We start from the raw sequence: 20,144 nt of genomic DNA, 5'->3' as shown, positions 1-20,144 counted from the left end.
CAGATAAAGGTGATATAATATAACAAATATCATGAGACATTTACATTTTTTAGTCCATTGTATAATTTAAATAAACATAAATGCAAATTTCGCATGTGGAAAAAGTAAGTACACCCTTGGCTCTAATAGGTGGTATTGCCCCCTTTGGCAGAAACAACCTCAAGGAGGCGTTTCTTATAACTGTCTACCAGTCTCTGACATCGCCTGGGAGAAATGTTTGCCCACTCATCCATGCAGAATTCTTTCAGCTATGCGATGTTTGGGGGGGTTCTTGCATGCACAGCTCGTTCACATCCCCCCACAACATCTCGATGGGATTTAGATTGGGGCATTGACTTTGCTATTCCAGAACCCTCCATTTCTTTCTTTTCAGCCATTCCTTGGTGGATTTACTGGTATGTTTAGGGTCATTGTCATGTTGCAAGGTCCAATTTCAGTTGAGCTTCAACTTTCCGACAGATGGCCTCACATTATCCTCAAGCACCCTCTGGTGCAATGAAGAAGTCATAGTGGATTCTGTGATGGTGAGCTGCCCAGGCTGTGATGCAGCAAAGCTGCCCCAAACCATAATATTTCCACCACCATGCTTTGCAGTTGGTATCAGGATATTGTGGTCAAATGCTGTCTTTGGTTTTCACCAAACATGTCTTCTGGTACTGTGGCCAAATAGCTCGACAATTGACTCATCTGTCCAGAGCACATTGTTCCAGAAGTGCTGGTCTTTGCCTAGGTGTTCATTGGCAAACTTTAGTCTTGCCCTGATGTTCTTTCTGGACAGCAAAGGTTTCCTCCTGGCACACCTCCCATGTAGATCAAATTTGTGCAGCCTCTTTCTAATGGTAGACTCGTGCACTTTGACATCAACAGTGGCAAGAGCTACCTGTAGGTCCCGTGATGACATTCTGGGGTTCTTAGAGACTTCTTTCTGCATCTTGCGGTCTGCTCTCGGGCTGAACTTTCTGGGGCGACCTGGCCTGAACAAGTTGGCAGTTGTTTGGAATCTTCTCCACTTGTAGATGATCTTCCGGACAGTCGAATGATTGATTTTTTTGATTTTTTTTTGTATACAAGATCGAGGCTCGTGAAAAAGCTAACAGTTAATCACACAGAAAGACAAATCGACACATAAAACATATAAAATGGGGAGCGGTAGGCAAGATGGGGCGAGAGGGGGAGGAACACAAACACAACATCTGAGAGCAGGGACATCGAGAGATCTGTGTGAGGGAGACGGCTTTGGTGGGGGGGAGGCATGGGAAGGGGGGTGGGAGAGGTATAAAACAAATGGACACTGCCGAGACTTCGAGGAAAGAAGTTGGAATTTTAAACAAGGTGGATCTGGGGTGAATTAGTGGGGGTAGAAAAGATCAAGGTTTTGGATGGGGAAAGATAAGAGATGCTTCTGCTGTCTGCTGTCTCAAGAATGGATGGAGGTCCTCAATGCCAAACAGGAAATCAGAGCTGTCTCCCTCGACATATCACGTGCCTTCGATACGGTCTGGCACCCAGCTCTGCTCACCAAACTCTCCTCCTATGGTATCCATGGAAATCTCCATGCATGGCTTGCGGACTTCCTCTCTGGTCGTAGTCAACGTGTGGCCCTGAATGGATTTCTCTCGACCCTTCCTGTTCAGGCTGGAGTTCCCCAAGGCAATGTTCTGGGCCCTGTGCTTTTTCTGGTCTTTATCAATGATCTCTCCGACTCTCTGGAAAATCCTCTCTATCTCTTTGCTGATGACTCCACTCTCTGCCGCTCCATTCCTCTGCCCTCAGATCGGCAGTCTGCAGCCTCCTCACTCTCTGAAGACTTGGACAAAATCACAGACTGGTCAAACAAGTGGAACATGTCTTTCAATCCTGACAAATCTCACACTCTTACTATGTCTCTCCGAAAAGATCGACTGGACAACCCTCCCATCTACTTTCTCAACAATCCTCTCCAAGAAGTTCTGTCGCTCAAGCTTTTGGGTCTCACTATCTGCCATGATCTTTCTTGGGAAAACCACATTTCCAAGCTGGCCTCTAAAGCCAGTCGCCGACTGGGTATCCTCCGTCGTGCGAAGTCCTTCCTCGGCACACCTGAGCTCCTCACCACATACAAGGCTTTCATCCGCAGCTCAATGGAATACTGTTCTCCCCTATGGGCCGGTGCTCCTGCCTCACACCTAGCTCGGCTTCACGCTGTCTAAACCAAAGCTTTCAGAATTATTGGAATCTCCTGCGATGAAGCTATCTCTGAGGGCCTTTCACTCACTCACCGCAGGCAGGTAGGTGGTCTTTCTGTCTTCTACCGACTCCTCTCCGGCCTTGCACCCCCAGCTCTCTCTGTGCTCTGTCCCCCAAATATTCCTACAGGTCGCACAAGATCTGCCAGCAACCCTCTGATGGTTAAACTGCCGAAATCTCGGCTCTCTGCTCACCTTCACTCTTTCATTCCTCTTTTCTCCCGCCTCTGGAACAAACTCCCTCACTCCCTTCAATCCCACTCGTCCCTCCAGGTCATTTCATTTCTACTTTCTGACCCAGCTATGTTCCCTCTCCCCCTCAATCCTCCTCCTTGGTGATTTCAATATCCACATGGACTCCACTGACTCCACAATAACCACTGACTTCACTGATTTACTCACCTGCTTTAACCTCACTCAACATGTCGACTTTCCTACCCATATCCGTGGTCACATATTGGACCTTGTCTGCTCCACTGGATTAAATTTGCACCATCTCTCTGGCTCCGACCTCACCCTCTCTGACCACTTAGCCATCACTCTGACCATCAACATCCCCGCCCCAACACCAAGGCATTATCGCACTATCAACTTCCGTAAGCTAAACGCTCTTTCACCTACCTCATTCTCATCCACCCTCTCTGAAAAAATGTCCACTTCTCCCTTCATTGACCTCCACACCCCTTCCGACCTCACTGACTACTACAACCACACTCTCTCCTCCTGCCTTGACCAGCTTGCACCTGTAAAAACCAAAACAGTTTCTTTCACCCATTCTGCTCCCTGTTTTACCCCTGAACTCCGCCTGATGAAAACTCGTGCTCGCCAACTTGAAAGACTCCGCAATAAAACGGGTCTCACAGTTCACTTCCAAGCCTACAAGGACCACCTACAACACTACAAAGATGCCCTCTCCCACGCCCGCTCCGCCTACTACTCTCAAATTATCCACTCTGGCTCCGGAAACCCAAAAGCACTCTTCTCGACAATAAACAAACTCCTCCGCCCCCTGAACACCACCACCCAGTCATTCACAGTAGACAACTGCATCTCCTTCCTCTCTTTCTTCCAACGCAAAATTGACAACATCTACAACAGCTTGACCACCGCCGCACCCGCTCCTCCTCCAACCACCTGCCCCCCCTTGTCCTGCCATCCCCTGTCTCGGTTCTCCCCAATCTCCCCTACTGACCTCTCTGAACTCCTCATAGGAATGAAAACTGCCACCTGCACTCTTGACCCCATCCCCTCCAGCTTTGTCAAGGCCTCCCTCCCTGCTCTCTCTCCACTTATCATTGCAACAATAAACTCCTCCCTGTCTACAGGCATCGTCCCACCTTCCCTCAAAATTGCTGCTGTTACCCCCATTCTAAAAAAACCTGGTCTAAACCCTGACACCCTAAACAACTTCAGACCCATCTCCAACCTACCCTTTCTGTCAAAAGTTTTGGAACGCGCTGTAGCCACTCAACTCAAACATCATCTCTCTGCCAATAACCTGTATGAAACATTCCAATCCGGATTCCGCTCCAACCACAGTACTGAAACTGCTCTCCTCAAAATCACCAACGACCTTCTCCTCTCCTCTGCTGCTGGCAACCTCAACATTCTCGTCCTCCTCGACCTCAGCGCTGCCTTTGACACCATCGATCACACCATCCTCCTCACCCGACTTGAATCCACCTTTAACGTTACCGGCACTGCCCTCTCTTGGATTAAATCATACCTCTCTGACAGACGCCAGTTCATCTCCATCAATAACTGCAAATCCCCCACTGCTCCCCTCCCCCAAGGTGTCCCCCAAGGTTCAGTTCTTGGCCCCCTCCTCTTCATCCTTTACCTGTCCCCCCTCGGTCACTTAATCCGCCGTCATGGTCTCCAATTCCACTGTTTCGCCGATGACATCCAGCTTTTCATCTCCACCAAGTCCATCTCCACCGACACCCACTCTATCCTGACAAACTGCATCACTGAAATAAAATCCTGGCTTCAAATCAACTTCCTCAAGCTTAACTGTGATAAATCTGAAATAATCATCATTGGCCCAAAAACGCTCACAAAATCCACCCATAACTTTGCCCTCAACATCGACGGTATCCCAGTATCCACCTCCCCTCACATCCGGAATGTTGGCGTCATCTTTGACCAAACCCTTTCCTTCGACAAATACACTAAACAGATCACAAAGTCAGCTTGCTTTCACCTGAAAAACATTGCCCGTCTCTGCTCATCCCTCTCCTCCACGGCTGCAGAAACCCTCATCCACGCCTTCATCACCTCCCGTCTGGACTACTGCAATAGCCTCCTCTATGGTTCACCCTAAAAAATCACCAATAAACTCCAATACATTCAGAACTCCGCTGCCCGTCTACTCACCCATTCCCGGACCCGTGACCACATCACCCCCGTCCTTTACAAGCTTCACTGGCTCCCCATCCCCCAGAGAATCCAGTACAAAATCCTCCTCTTGACATACAAAGCCCTCCATAACCTGGCCCCATCCTACCTGGCTGACCTCCTCTCCAGACACACTCCCACACGCAACCTCCGCTCTGCTGGTACCAACCTCCTGACCCCCTCCATCCGGACCAAATTCAGATCCTGGGGGGACAGGGCCTTCTCCATCGCTGCTCCCACCCTCTGGAACTCACCACCTCACACCATCAGAGACTCCTCCTCACTCACCACATTCAAAACATCACTAAAGACCCACCTGTTCAACACTGCATTCAACATTCAACCCACAGCATTTAACCCCTGACTATCTCTTCTCCTTCTCCCTCCTTTTGCTTTAAATATTTCCCTATTGATTCTTGTCTTTTTGCAATTGTTGTTTTCATGTATTGTTATGCATTATGTTTTCCACTCTGTCAAAGCGCCTTTGAGCTTCTGGAAAAGCGCTATACAAAATAAATGAATTATTATTATTATTATTATTTCAATGGCCAACTGCATTTTGGGCGGTTTTCTTCAACCACCATTGGCCACAAGGCAGGGTTGGGGAAGAAAGGCGTGTCTCCACCTCGTCATAGAGGGGAGGAGTGAGCCAGCCCCGAACAACCAACCGAGCATGAGGGGTTTGGTTTAAGAGGGCGGAGGAAGAGCGATCGGGGAGGTTCGCAAAGGTTGAGGGGCGGGGCCTATATAACCCGCCGGGGGGCGTTCCCCAAGAGATGAGCTTTTACAGAGGAGAGACGAGTACAAAGGAAAGAGCTGGGTCGTCAGAGCAAGAGCGCGTAGAGAGGCCCATGACAAGAGCTGAGTTAGTCGTCAGGGGTGGTGAGTGGTTGCGTTGGGTTGCGTTGGAGAAAGAGTGGTTGGACAAAAGAAAGAGCGAGGAGAGAACCCGTCACGCCAGGCCCCCCACCAGCGCGTCGGCTCCGACCGTGATCCGACCCGTGATCCGACCCGTGATCCCGCGCACATGACAGGCTTGGTGGCATCAGCGGCCGTCGAGGTCCAGCCCGACGTCCCGTGCGGGATCAAGCTCCAGCCAGCTCCGTGCCGTCCTCCCCCTCCAGCCACACACCTCCTTCCAGCAATTCCCCGCGTGAGTCAGTGTCTTTGTTTGTTCTGTCCTGGGTAGTAAGTAAGCCTGTTAGATAAGCTAGTATTTTCCCTGTGTCTCTAAAAGCTTCTGTATATTATTTTCGTATCTTTCCTTCTCCTTGGTTACTTTGAGCCTGTAAATAGTTATAAATAGTAATTGTATTTCAAACCTTTCTTTGCCTTCGTCTTCCTTTTCTTCACATCCGTGTCGTCTTAGTCTTTTCCCGATTGAATAGCGGTGGCGCGATACGGCCAACGTTTTGGGTGAATCGGGTTTTAGTCGGGGAATAACTGTTCGGCCGCGGTTACACCACCGCTCGGTCAAAATAACATCTAATCCGCGGACCGTAACAATATATATATGTATATATATATATATATATATATATACATATATATATATATATATATATATATATATATATATATATATATCATAGACTCCTTTAGAGAGGAGTTTCTAAAGGAGTCTATGATATATATATATATATATATATACAGACTTGGCATTTAATATGGAATTTTTTTTTTTCCTTGACTTGGGTTTACTTTCTTAACTCAGTATATCAATCTGGTGAGTTTCTTTTACACTTTGGTGATTTATTTGTTAAAAGAACCATGTCACTGATTGTCTGTCTCAGCAAGAAGTCAACAACAGGATTATATCACAGGTGGCGTGGCAAAATGTACGGAGAGGTGCATTTGATGATTGGCTTAACAGTCGGGTATACAAGGCTTGTTGCGTTCTGTATTAGTGGAAAACAACTGCTGCACGTCTCCAAAAGTTATTGCCGCTTCCTCTGGAGATGGTCCGTCAACTCGACAATGCTGTTTGTCATGGAGTGGTGGCTTTACGAAATTACGGCATGAAACAGCGTGCTATTGCTCGGCAGTATGGCATCACTCAAGGTCAGGTGTCAAAGATCCTGAAACGAAATGCTCAGAGGGGTGTCCCGACTCCAATAGCGAGGCCAGCACGTCCCCGCAGAACCACAAGGAGGGATGATCGCCAGCTGCACCGGTTAGTCCGCAATGGCCGTACCAAGTCAGCTAATCGGCTTAGGGCTGAGTGGCAGCAACTGACAAATGTGCTTGTATCCAGAAGGCTAGTCAACCAACGACTGGTTCAAGCAGGCTATCGTGCCAGGCGTCCCCTGAGAAAGCCACGCCTGACCAGACAACACCGCCAGCGCCGATTGCAGTGGGCCAGAGAGCACCGTCAATGGCAGCCAGGACACTGGAATCACGTGATCTTCAGTGACGAGTCTAGATTTCTGGTCTATCGTCAAGATGGCCGCGTCCGAGTGTGCAGACAAGTGCATGAAGCCTACAACAAAGATTGTATAGTGCCAAGAGTCCAAGCTGGAGGTGGTGGGGTGACCGTTTGGGCTGCTTTTCATGCAGGGGTCAAAACTGACCTGGTTGTTCTGAATGGAAACCTGAACCAGTTCAAGTACAGGGCCATTCTGGAAGAAACATTGCTTCCATTTGCTCGTGCAGCCTTTCGAGGAAACTTTGTCTTCCAAGATGACAATGCACGGCCTCATCGTGCTCGCATGATCCAACACTTTCTTGCTGACCGTGGTGTCGAGCATATGGAGTGGCCTGCAATGTCCCCGGATATAAATCCGATAGAGAACTTGTGGGCAAAATTAACGTGTCAAATCGACCACTTGGACCAGCAGCCGACCTCTGTGCATGAATTGCAGCAGGCTGATGTCATTGCATGGCAAGCGATTCCTGTCCAAACCTTGGAAAATCTCATGAACAGCATGCCTCAACGTGTACGTGCTCTCCTGAATGCTCGTGGGGGTTACACGAAGTACTGAACTGTAATTTTACTGTCCGTAATCCCAGTCGTAATTGCACTTTTGTTTTTCTTTAAAAAATTTTGGCTAATGTGAAAAATAAAGAGATACTTCTGGAAAACGTACAGAAGTTTAACACAGTACTGTCCATGAATTGAGTTCGATATCAGTTTACATCACTTTCAAGGATCAATTTATTTGTTTCGAAATGTCAAATGTGGTTTTTGTTTCTTTTAAAGGTCACATTAACAAAATCTAGAATACTTTCAACATAATTCCAATGAACTTTTGGTTCTAAGACATCTTGAAAAGTAAGTTCACCCCCACCAAAAACAAATTCCATATTAAATGCCAAGTTTGTATATATACACACTACATGACCAAAATTATGTGTACACCCGAGCATCAAACATCTCATTCCAAAATCATGGGCATTAATATGGAGTTGATCCCCCCCCCCCCCCCCCCCCCCAATTTGCTGCCATAACAGCCTCCACTCTTCTGGGAAGGCTTTCCACTATATGTAGGAACATTGCTGTGGGGATTTGCTTCCATTCAGCCACAGGAGCATTAGTGAGGTCGGGCACTGATGTTGGGCGAATAGGCCTGGCTCGCAGTCGGCGTTCCAATTCATCCAAAAGATGTTTGATGGGGTTGAGGTCAAGATTCTGTGCAGGCCAGTCAGGTTCTTCCACACTGATCTCGACAAACCATTTTTGTATGGACCTTGCTTAGTGCACGGGGCCATTGTCATACTGAAACAGGAAAGGGCCTTCCCCAAACTGTTTCCACAGAGTTGGAAACACACACTCGTCGAGAATGTCATTGTATGCTGTCGCGTTCAGATTTCCCTTCACTGCAACTAAGGGACCTAGCCCGAACCATGAAAAACAGCTCCAGATCATTATTCCTCCACCACCAAACTTTACAGTTGGCACTATGCATTCTGGCAGGTGGCGTTTTCCGGGTATCCACCAAACCGAGACCTGTCCGTCGGACTGCCAGATGGTGAAGCTTGATTCATCACTCCAGAAAATGCGTTTCCACTTCTCCTGAGTCCAATTGTGGCGAGCTTTACATCACTTCAGCTGACGCTTCGCATTACACATGGTGGTCTTACGCTTGTGTGCGACTGCCTGGCCATGGAGACCCATTTCCTGAAGCTCCCGACAAACAGTTGTTGTGCTGACGTTGCTTCCAGAGGCAGTTTTGGACTTGGCAGTGAGTGTTGGAACCGAGGACAGACGAATTTTACGCGCTTCATCACTCAGCGGTCCCGTTCTGTGAGCTTGTGTGGCCTACAACTTGGAGGCCGAGGTGTTGTTGCTCCGAGACGTTTCCACTTTACAATAACAGCACTTACATTTGACCAGGGCAGCTTTAGTAGGGCAGAAATTTGATGAACTGACTTTTTGGAAAGGTGGCATCCCATGACGGTGCCACATTGAAAGTCACTGAGCTCTTCAGTACCGCCCATTCTACTGCCAATGTTTGTCTATGGAGATTGCATGGCTGTGTGCTTGATTATATATATATATATATATATTGTAACGGTTTTGAGAAGTGTAACGGTTTTTTGAGAAGTGTAACAATTTTGGAGGAAGTGTAACGAATGTGAAAAGTATGGTTTTGTTATGTGTAACACCCTGGTAATGTAAATAATGGTCGCAGCCGTCCTCCTAGTTAATTCCATGAAACTTACACGCAGGCCACGATATATCTTTTTAAATAGTGTATTTCCTTATTCTATGTAGGCTAAATATGTGTTTCCCACTAGATTGACCTTGCATTGTATCAAACAAAATAAGCGTAGGCCCTTCCAATTTCCCCAATCATCTCCGCTCTCCAAAGTTCCTTTCAAAAGGGTGCGAGTGGTGTTCACTCCCGCAAGCCGCCATTGCCCATGTGCTAATCTCGGAGAAGAAAGGCGTGTCTCCACCTCGTCATAGAGGGGAGGAGTGAGCCAGAGGGTCGCATGGCCAATCAGCACCGCGGTGAGCGACCCGGTAGGCGTGCCCTCGCAGCCGGCGGCTTGATTCCGCCCCGAGTTATAAAAGCGACGGTAAGGGACTGCTTCAACAGATGACCTGTTAGATGAGCGAGGGTGACGTACGAAAGGAGCGGTGAGCGGTGAGATGCGAGACGCTCCAAGCCAAAGAGGAGAGGTACTCGGAGAGGAAACCAGCTAAGGAGAGACGCGCTGAAAGGAGGGAGACGGCTCCACCAGAAGGAGAGGAGCAGGTGTGCCCGAGCCAGCGTGTGACGTCTAGAGCATCGGCAGCGGATACGCGACGGAGGGTTTTCCCGCCAAAAACCGCGAGGAATTGAGAGCTGCTGCCTCCGACCCTGCCTCCCTCTCCAGCAATCCACCTCAAGCCCTACCTGCCTGCAATATCCCCCGTGTAAGTGTGAACGTCGTCTGTCCTACTCGTTGTCTTGGGGTTAAGTAAAATGAATAGGATAAGCTAACGATGCACTGTGTGACTGCTTCTTCCATCCATTGCTGTAAATAATTTTGGTCGCTCTTTCTTTTTGCTTGTGTGTGTATAATAAATCTGTTCTTCCTCCGTACTCTGTCTTCTTCTCTTTTCCTTCTCTTTCGGTCGCTTTAGAGGTTTCCCGATTGAATATCTGCGGTGCGATCTGGTCAACGTCGGGTGGAATCGGGTTCTAATCGGGGAGTAACTGTTCGGACGCGGTAATACCAACCGCTCGGTAAAATAACATCTAAAACCGCGTCTGTAACAATATATATATATATATATATATACATACATACATACATATACTGTATATATGTATCTATATATATATATCTGTGCAGTGTCTGCGTTGTGTTGTCTTGTCTTGTCACTGAACTACTTTCTCAAACTTTTGTGAAATCGTACCAAACCTGTGGTATGCACATATCTCTCCCATCGGGATGTCCTAAGGGTATTATTTTTTGAAAAATTATGCTATTTATTTTATTTATTTTTGGAATTTTTTCGGGAATTTTTTTTTTTTTACTTAAGTTTTCAACGACAATTGTTTATAAAATGTGATAAACCGTATATTACAAATACATTTGTGCAAAATAATTGTTTGAATTCCGATTGCTTTAAACCATGACAAAACGGCAACTCGGGTACAGTCATTTATCTATATATCTACACATCGGGGCAGTGTCTGTGTTGTCACTTAACGACTCCCTCAAACTTTTGTTTCCATGGTTGTGAAGTGTTTTTAATGACGTTGTGGTGGATTCGAATCACGTGGTGGTGAGGTATTTTGAATTATGTGGTGGTGAGGTGTTTTTAAATGACGTGGTGGTGAGGTGTTTTTAAATCACATGGTGGTGAGGTGTTTTGAATTATGTGGTGGTGATGTGTTTTTGATCATGTGGTGGTGAGGTGTTTTGAATTAGTTGGTGATGAGGTGTTTTGAATTATGCGGTGGTGAGGTGTTTTGAATTACTTGGTGGTGAGGTGTTTTTAATTTCGTGGCTGTGAGGTGTTTTTATTATGTGTTTTATGGCTGTGAGGTGTTTTTAATTTTGTGCTGGTGAGGTATTTTTATTACGTGTTTTATGGCTGTGAGGTGTTTTCAATTTCGTGGTGGTGAGGTGTTTTTAATTTTGTGCTGGTGAGGTATTTTTATTACATGTTTTATGGCTGTGAGGTGTTTTGCAAGTACTTGGTGGTGAGGTGTTTTGAATTACTTGGTGGTGAGGTGTAATCGTCCCAAACTTCCAGTCTGCACCTACCCCTCCCCTAGGTATGTGCTGAGGGGTTCTTCCTTGAAAAAAAAACATTCAACCTAAATCTTCAACCTAAATCGCCTATAAAAATGTAATATCACAAACACAACAAATACATTTGTGCAAAATAATTGTTTGTATTATGATTGGTGTAAATCATGACAACACAGCAACTCAGGTACAGTCATTATCCTCAGCTAAAATAAGCCCATTCCTCAGTAACGACGCTTGTTGAGGTGAGCGCAGCGAGCCGAGCCAAGCTAGTGTATATATATATGTATGTATATATATATATATAATAATAATAATAATGCATTTATTTTATATAGCGCTTTTCAGGAAGCCCAAAGACGCTTTGACAGAGTGCAAAACATAATGCATAGCAAAACATAAAAACAATTGCAAAAAAAGAAGAATCAATAGGGAAATATTCAAAGCACAAAGGAGGGAGAAGGAGAGGAGATAGTCAGGGGTTAGATGCTGTGGGTTAAATGTTGAATGCAGTGTTGAACAGGTGGGTCTTGAGTGATGTTTTGAATGTGGTGAGTGAGGAGGAGTCTCTGATGGTGTGAGGTAGCGAGTTCCAGAGGGTGGGAGCAGCGATGGAGAAGGCCCTGTCCCCCCAGGATCTAAATTTGGTCCGGATGGGGGGGGGGGGGTCAGGAGGTTGGTACCAGCAGAGCGGAGGTTGCGGGTGGGAGTGTGTCTGGAGAGGAGGTCAGCCAGGTAGGATGGGGCCAGGTTATGGAGGGCTTTGTATGTCAAGAGGAGGATTTTGTACTGGATTCTCTGGGAGATGGGGAGCCAGTGAAGCTTGTAAAGGACGGGGGTGATGTGGTCACGGGTCCGGGAATGGGTGAGTAGACGGGCAGCGGAGTTCTGAATGTATTGGAGTTTATTGGTGATTGTTGAGGGTGAACCATAAAGGAGGCTATTGCAGTAGTCCAGACGGGAAGTGATGAAGGCGTGGATGAGAGTTTCTGCAGCCACGGAGGAGAGGGATGGACGGAGACGGGCGATGTTTTTCAGGTGAAAGAAGGCTGTCTTTGTGATCTGTTTAGTGTATTTGTCGAAGGAGAGGGTTTGGTCAAAGATGATGCCAAGATTCCGGATGTGAGGGGAGGTGGATACTGGGAAACCGTCGATGTTGAGGGCAAAGTTATGGGTGGACTTGGTGAGCGTTTTTGGGCCAATGATGATTATTTCAGATTTATCACAGTTAAGTTTGAGGAAGTTGATTTGAAGCCAGGATTTTATTTCAGTGATGCAGTTTGTCAGGATAGAGTGGGTGGCGGTGGAGATGGACTTGGTGGAGATGAAAAGCTGGATGTCATCGGCGAAGCAGTGGAATTGGAGACCATGACGGTGGATTAAGTGACCGAGGGGGGACAGGTAAAGGATGAAAAGGAGGGGGCCAAGAACTGAACCTTGGGGGACACCTTGGGGGAGGGGAGCAGTGGGGGATTTGCAGTTATTGATGGAGATGAACTGACGTCTGTCAGAGAGGTATGATTTAATCCAAGAGAGGGCAGTGCCGGTAATGTTAAAGGTGGTTTCAAGTCGGGTGAGGAGGATGGTGTGATCGATGGTGTCAAAGGCGGCGCTGAGGTCGAGGAGGATGAGAATGTTGAGGTTGCCAGCGTCAGAGGAGAGGAGAAGGTCGTTGGTGATTTTGAGGAGAGCAGTTTCAGTACTGTGGTTGGAGCGGAATCCGGATTGGAATGTTTCATACAGGTTATTGGCAGAGAGGTGATGTTTGAGTTGAGTGGCTACAGCGCGTTCCAAAACCTTTGACAGAAAGGGTAGGTTGGAGATGGGTCTGAAGTTATTTAGGGTTGTATATATAATATATATATATATTATATATATATATATATACCTGTCAGCAATGGGTGTGGCTGAAACAGCCAAATCAACTAATTAGAAGGGGTGTCCGCATACTTTTGGTCATGTAGTGTCTATAAAGTTATTTGGCAATCAATCCATCTCATCAAATATCGAAAGCTCTTTGATAACACTGGGCAACAAAAAAAAACCTTTTCTTCTGCAACTAAGGGCAATGCAGGTGTTCCTGGCTAAATCTGGGCCGCTGATTTCAAATCTGCAGTCAGAATTTAGCCAGGATGTCAGGTTTGCAAAATATGTATGTGTATTAATGATACCCGGCATGCAATATTAGATACTTTATTATTGCAGATCGCCACATTGTACATCTAATATCAGTGCTTAGTAATTACGTTCACGTCATATTTAGATAACAATGATTGATCGCCGTGTATAATGTGTAGAATACAAACCAAGAACATAAACAAGTTGCAGAAAAAGAAGTTAATAAAACATCAGAACATGGTAATCTTGGGAAGGGTGTAAACCTAATCGGGAAATCTGCCCCATTGTGAGTAATTCAGAAACAACACTTGAAGTTCACACTCTTCCTTGCAATATGCTACTGCTGTGGCCTGGAGGTAAATGGTAAGACAAATGTATTTCATGGGTTCGAGGATGGAGTGACCCTAACAATGTGTGTCCTTGTCAGGTGCGCCTCCATAAAGTCGATTCACAGTTGAAAGATCAAAGGTTATCACGCACGATCGCAGAGGGAAATAATGAATCCCTGCGTAAGCGGCTCGCTCTCACACAGAGTGCATTGGAGGAGGAGAAGGCACGCGGTGATCGGATTTCACAGTCTCTGGAAAGGTACTTTGGCATAATCAGGCCCATTTTAACATGTCAGCCTTCCCTCCTTTGGTTTATCTGTGGTTATAGCGTCAATGGTGTTTCTTTTACTGATTCAGTTACTGTAGTGTATCTTGGAATGCATATTGTTTCCTGACGTGCCGTGTGCTGGATCTTGCAGTGTGCAGCATCAGATGGAAAGTTCTAAAAAGAATTTCCATGAGCATCTCGCAGCAGCTGAACTCAAAATAAATGACTTGGAAGCACAGATTCAATCTGCAAAGGAAGAATTGTCCACCAGCAAGGCTTCACTGAAACTGGTAACGAGAATGATGATTCACATTCATCATTCAATTCACATAATTCAGGACGACTGTTACCAAACTGCAAAACGTTATGTTATTACCTCCACCACCGAAGGTGGATGGAAGTTATGTTTTCACCCATCTGTTTGTCTGTTAGTACTATATCTCAAAAAGTTGTAGATGGATTCGGATGAAATATGGTGGACAGGTTGGGTGTGTGACGAGGACGAATCGATTCGGTTTTGGTGAAGATACAAATCCAAAGCCAACTTATCCGTGGGATGTAAAATGCAAACTGTTCCGCCTGGTGGAGGTGTGCTCCCTACTGAGTGCCGCTTTAGTTTTATTGTGTGTTTACTCTCCACTTCTCACAAGAGTTATGGTAATTCGAAATTGGCCCTATTTTAGATATCAATATATACATAGGGTTCAAGTCGTTTTTTTGTAAATATGAATTATTTGGCCTCTTGTCTGTGTTGTGTCGAGATACACACAGATTACAATACCATGCGGATTGTTTCTTCCATATACAGTTGAACATCTCGTGTGTTGACTTAGTCGGACCCGTAAAGCCCCAATCCCACTGTGGCGATTTTTTAAGCAAACCACAAGGAAACAGTACGAAATTGTTACAACGATTTAGGCCACGAATAATTTCAAAAAATGCCACCGGGATTGCCAGATCTGGTTGAGGAACGAATCAACAGGACAATTTTTTTTTTTCTTTTTTTTATACAAGATCGAGGCTCGTGAAAGAGCGAACATTAATCACACAGAAAGACAAACCGACACATAAAACATATAAACATATAACATCGGGAGCGGTAGACAAGATGGGGAGAGAGGGGGAAGGACACAAACACAACATTTGAGAGCAGGGACCGAGAGACATCGAGAGATCTGAGAGAGGGCGAGGGCTTGGGGGGGGGGGGGGCATGGGAAGGGGGCGGTGGGAGAGGTATAAAACATATGGACACTGCCAGGACTTCCAGGAAAGAAGTTGGAATTTCAAACAAGGTGGATCTGGGGTGAATTAGCGGGGGTAGAAAAGATCAAGGTTTTGGATGGGGGAAGATAAGAGATGGTGGTGAACAGCTGTTTTAAAGACCTGGAGGGAGGAGTGGGATTGAAGGGAGTGAGGGAGTTTGTTCCAGAGGCGGGAGAAAAGAGGAATGAAAGAGTGAAGGTGAGCAGAGAGCCGAGATTTCGGCAGTTTAACCATCAGAGGGTTGCTGGCAGATCTTGTGCGACCTGTAGGAATATTTGGGGGACAGAGCACAGAGAGAGCTGGGGGTGCAAGGCCGGAGAGGAGTCGGTAGAAGACAGAAAGACCACCTACCTGCCTGCGGTGAGTGAGTGAAAGGCCCTCAGAGATAGCTTCATCGCGGGAGATTCCAATAATTCTGAAAGCTTTGGTTTCAACAGCGTGAAGCCGAGCTAGGTGTGAGGCAGGAGCACCGGCCCATAGGGGAGAACAGTATTCCATTGAGCTGCGGATGAAAGCCTTGTATGTGGTGAGGAGCTCAGGTGTGCCGAGGAAGGACTTCGCACGATGGAGGATGCCCAGTCGGCGACTGGCTTTGGAGGCCAGCTTGGAAATGTGGTTTTCCCAAGAAAGATCATGGCAGATAGTGAGACCCAAAATCTTGAGCGACAGAACTTCTTGGAGAGGATTGTTGAGAAAGTAGATGGGAGGGTTGTCCAGTCGATATTTTCGGAGAGACATAGTAAGAGTGTGAGATTTGTCAGGATTGAAAGACATGTTCCACTTGTTTGACCAGTCTGTGATTTTGTCCAGGTCTTCAGAGAGTGAGGAGGCAGCAGACTGCCGATCTGAGGGAAGAGGAATGGAGCGGCAGAGAGTGGAGTCATCAGCAAAGAGATACAGAGGATTTTCGAGAGAGTCAGAGAGATCATTGATGAAGACCAGAAAAAGCACGGGGCCCAGAACACTGCCTTGGGGAACTCCAGCCTGAACAGGAAGAGGAGATGAGAGAAACCCATTCAGGGCCACACGTTGACGACGACTAGAGAGGAAGTCCGCCAGCCATGCGTGGAGATTTCCTTGGATACCAAAGGAGGAGAGTTTGGTGAGCAGAGCGGGGTGCCAGACCGTGTCGAAGGCACGTGATATGTCGAGGGAGACAGCTCTAATTTCCTGTTTGGCATTGAGGACCTCCATCCATTGTTGAGACAGCAGAAGCAGCATGTCCAGAGTAGAGTGACCTGGTCTGAAACCAAATTGATGATCAGAGATCAAGCCATTGGAGAAGAGGAAAGATTTCATATCCGAAGCAATGATGGATTCCATGACTTTGCTGATAATTGGGAGAAGGCTGATTGGTCTGTAGTTGCTAGGATCTGTTTTTGCACCTTTTTTGTGCAAAGCGGTGATGTTGGCTGATTTCCAAGCAGATGGCAGTTGACCTTGAGCAAAAGAGAGGGTGAAGAGAACAGAGAGAGGGTGAGATAGAGCAGCAGAGCAGGATTTTAGGACCCGTGGGCTGATGCCGTCGGGTCCAGTTGCAGAATCAGAGTCGAGGGTTGACAGAAACTTTTCCACCTTGTCAGGAGGAAAGGACACGGAGTCCAGGAGCAGCAGGGTACGACTGGGTATGGTGGGTACAGAGAGGGATGGGTTTGGGACACAAGATTTAGAGGCAAACACAGAGTTGAGGCATTCAGCTTTTTCACGTGCGGAGTCAGCTGTGTAGCCGTTTGAGGTAAGGGAGGGGATGGAGGGGGAACAAACACCAGAAACGGATTTGACCAGACGCCACCAGGATTTGGAAGAGGGAGACAGATAAGAGAGTTCGGTCTTGAGAACGGAGAGATATTGTTTCCTGGCTCTCCTGAGGGTGGACACACACTTGTTTCGGGCTTTGTGAAAGGAAATGAGATTTCCTTCCGTTGGATTTGCTTTCCAGGAGACGAAGGCAAGTTGTTTCTGGGCAACAGCCTCACCACAAGGTTCCGTGTACCATGGACGGGAGGAAGGGTATGACAACTGAAGACGAGATGGGATAAATCTGTGCATGAGAGAGAGCAATTTACTTTGGAAGAATTCCCAGGATGAGTTGATGTCAGAGGTGGTAGAGATGGGAGACCAGTCCAGATGATTGATGGCTGCTTGAACAGGACAATATTCGCGAATCAACTTGATTTAGCAACGAATGTAGTAGAATAAACTCGACGCAGAAAGAACTAGAACGAGGCAGTCGGTGCGTGAGCCGAAGTAACACGAAGTAGGCGAAGTCGCACAACGACGTGTTACGAAACGCAACGGAACAGGTAGGCGGAGAACGGAAGCGCAACTAACTAGAACGAACTGGAAAGAACTGGAACGTGGCAGAACGATGCAGTACGAATTGTTCGGAGGCTATAAATACCGCGCATTTCTGTGGTGCTTCGCCAGTCCTTGAGAACATTTCCTTCCACGCTGGACCAGGTGGGCGACACCATGGTTGTTCTGAACATTCTGTAACTGGACCTGCAACAAATATGTAGGTAGAGTGAATGATACTGTATGAAAGACCCAACTGTCAATGATACAAAAGTATTGGGCGGGGCTTCAATTGGGAAGCCCAAATGAAAAGGCAAAATATCAGAAATTGAAGGTTTTATTTTATTTTAAACGATTCATATAAACATCCGTTGAATCATATCACACGCAAATCATCAAAATCTAAACAGTATCGTTAGAATTTCAATAAAAGCCACATCACTGTTCATATCGGTAAATATTATTCCATCGTGTTTCAAATCGTGATCGATACACTATGATCGTGAGCGTGAATCGTGATCGATAATCGTGTTCACAATTGCTATGTCTTATGTACTCCCGATACGTGTACCAAATCCCCGATACGTGTAACTGTACCAAATCAACAGTTAAAAGGATTTTGAGCCGATAGCTGTTACGGCCTTGGCAAGATCGATGGAGACGGCGTTTATTATACTTTTAATGAAGGACACCGTCTCAAGCCCCAGTCCCCATCACGGATGGGGCTCAACGGTTTACCCGAGCCTGATGGCGAAGGGCAAGGTACACGCTGGCCCGTCCAGTGTAGCGTGCGTTCGGCCCCGGACATCGATGGGCATTAAACGTTCATTAAACATTAAACGTTCATTAAAGGATTACGAAACGAAAAACATTACGAAATTACGTTCACACCGTCACGTCAAACACTACCGTGAACACTTACATCGTCACAACATCGTCACAATGAGAACATCGTCACGATGAACATTATGCGAACGCGAATGTTATGCGGGAGTCCAAACCTGAGAATGCTGGAGACCAAAGCTGAAATTGGGAAAACTAAATAGCCTATTTTACTCCCAGGCGTCCCAGGATTACCCATCCAAAATATCTTTGCGATCGGTTCAGCAGTTTTTACGGTACCTTCGAACAGACAGACGGACATTTGGTGAATTATAGTAAGATAACAAGCGTGTATTTAGCAATATAACAAGCGTGTATTTTGCAATATAACAAGCGTGTATTTAGCAATACTAGGGCATGCCCGTACAAAATTATATCCCCCCCCCCCTCTATTTACATGAAATGGTTTGGTCCATTCGCAAAGCCAAAGCGGACGGCTTGCGAGTACGGTGACAATCCCCCCCTCTATTTACATGAAATGGTTTGGTCCAAAGCGAACGGCTTGCGAGTACGGTGACAATCCCCCCCCCCCCCTCTATTTACATGAAATGGTTTGGTCCAAAGCGAACGGCTTGCGGAGTTTGGTAAAGAAATCGCCATAGCTCGGTAACTACTTCTCCGATTAATATGAAACCTTGAAAAGGCACATCCTCGGGTCCCCAGCAATATACCTGGCAAGTTTCAAGTATATCGGACCCGTGGTTGTCGAGAAACAGCGGTCGCATACACACACACAGACACACAGAGATTACTGGAATTATAGATAGATAACAAGCGTGTATTTAGCAATATAACAAGCGTGTATTTAGCAATATAACAAGCGTGTATTTAGCAATATAACATGCGTGTATTTTGCAATATAACAAGCGTGTATTTAGCAATATAACAAGCGTGTATTTAGCAATATAACAAGCGTGTATTTAGCAATATAACACGCGTGTATTTAGCAATATAACAAGCGTGTATTTAGCAATATAACAAGCGTGTATTTAGCAATATAACAAACGTGTATTTTGCAATATAACAAGCGTGTATTTAGCAATATAACAAGCGTGTATTTAGCAATATAACAAGCGTGTATTTAGCAATATAACAAGCGTGTATTTAGCAATATAACAAGCGTGTATTTTGCAATATAACAAGCGTGTATTTAGCAATATAACAAGCGTGTATTTAGCAATATAACAAGCGTGTATTTAGCAATATAACAAGCGTGTATTTAGCAATATAACAAGCGTGTATTTAGCAATATAACAAGCGTGTATTTAGCAATATAACAAGCGTGTATTTAGCAATATAACAAGCGTGTATTTTGCAATATAACAAGCGTGTATTTAGCAATATAACAAGCGTGTATTTTGCAATATAACAAGCGTGTATTTAGCAATATAACAAGCGTGTATTTAGCAATATAACAAGCGTGTATTTTGCAATATAACAAGCGTGTATTTAGCAATATAACAAGCGTGTATTTAGCAATATAACAAGCGTGTATTTAGCAATATAACAAGCGTGTATTTTGCAATATAACAAGCGTGTATTTTGCAATATAACAAGCGTGTATTTAGCAATATAACAAGCGTGTATTTAGCAATATAACAAGCATGTATTTAGCAATATAACAAGCGTGTATTTAGCAATATAACACGCGTGTATTTAGCAATATAACAAGCGTGT

At 45.8% G+C, this 20,144-nt stretch overlaps 1 protein-coding gene across 1 annotated transcript in view; it reads left to right on the top strand.

Moving 5' to 3' along the window:
* LOC137422447 (uncharacterized) overlaps positions 1-20,144 on the top strand; it is a 106,077-nt gene that overhangs the window by 73,572 nt on the left and 12,361 nt on the right. The window contains exons 8-9 of the mRNA XM_078772845.1: positions 13,858-14,018; positions 14,179-14,317. Coding sequence (XP_078628971.1) covers positions 13,858-14,018; positions 14,179-14,317 — 300 coding nt within the window. The remainder of the gene's footprint in view (positions 1-13,857; positions 14,019-14,178; positions 14,318-20,144) is intronic.

This window comes from Myxine glutinosa, chromosome 2 (genome assembly GCF_964187855.1).
Source record: "Myxine glutinosa chromosome 2, kmMyxGlut1.1, whole genome shotgun sequence".
Classification (NCBI taxonomy): Eukaryota; Metazoa; Chordata; class Myxini; order Myxiniformes; family Myxinidae; genus Myxine; species Myxine glutinosa.
The sequence above is the reverse complement of the archived record's forward strand: the minus strand, read 5'-3'. Positions and strand labels throughout refer to the sequence as shown.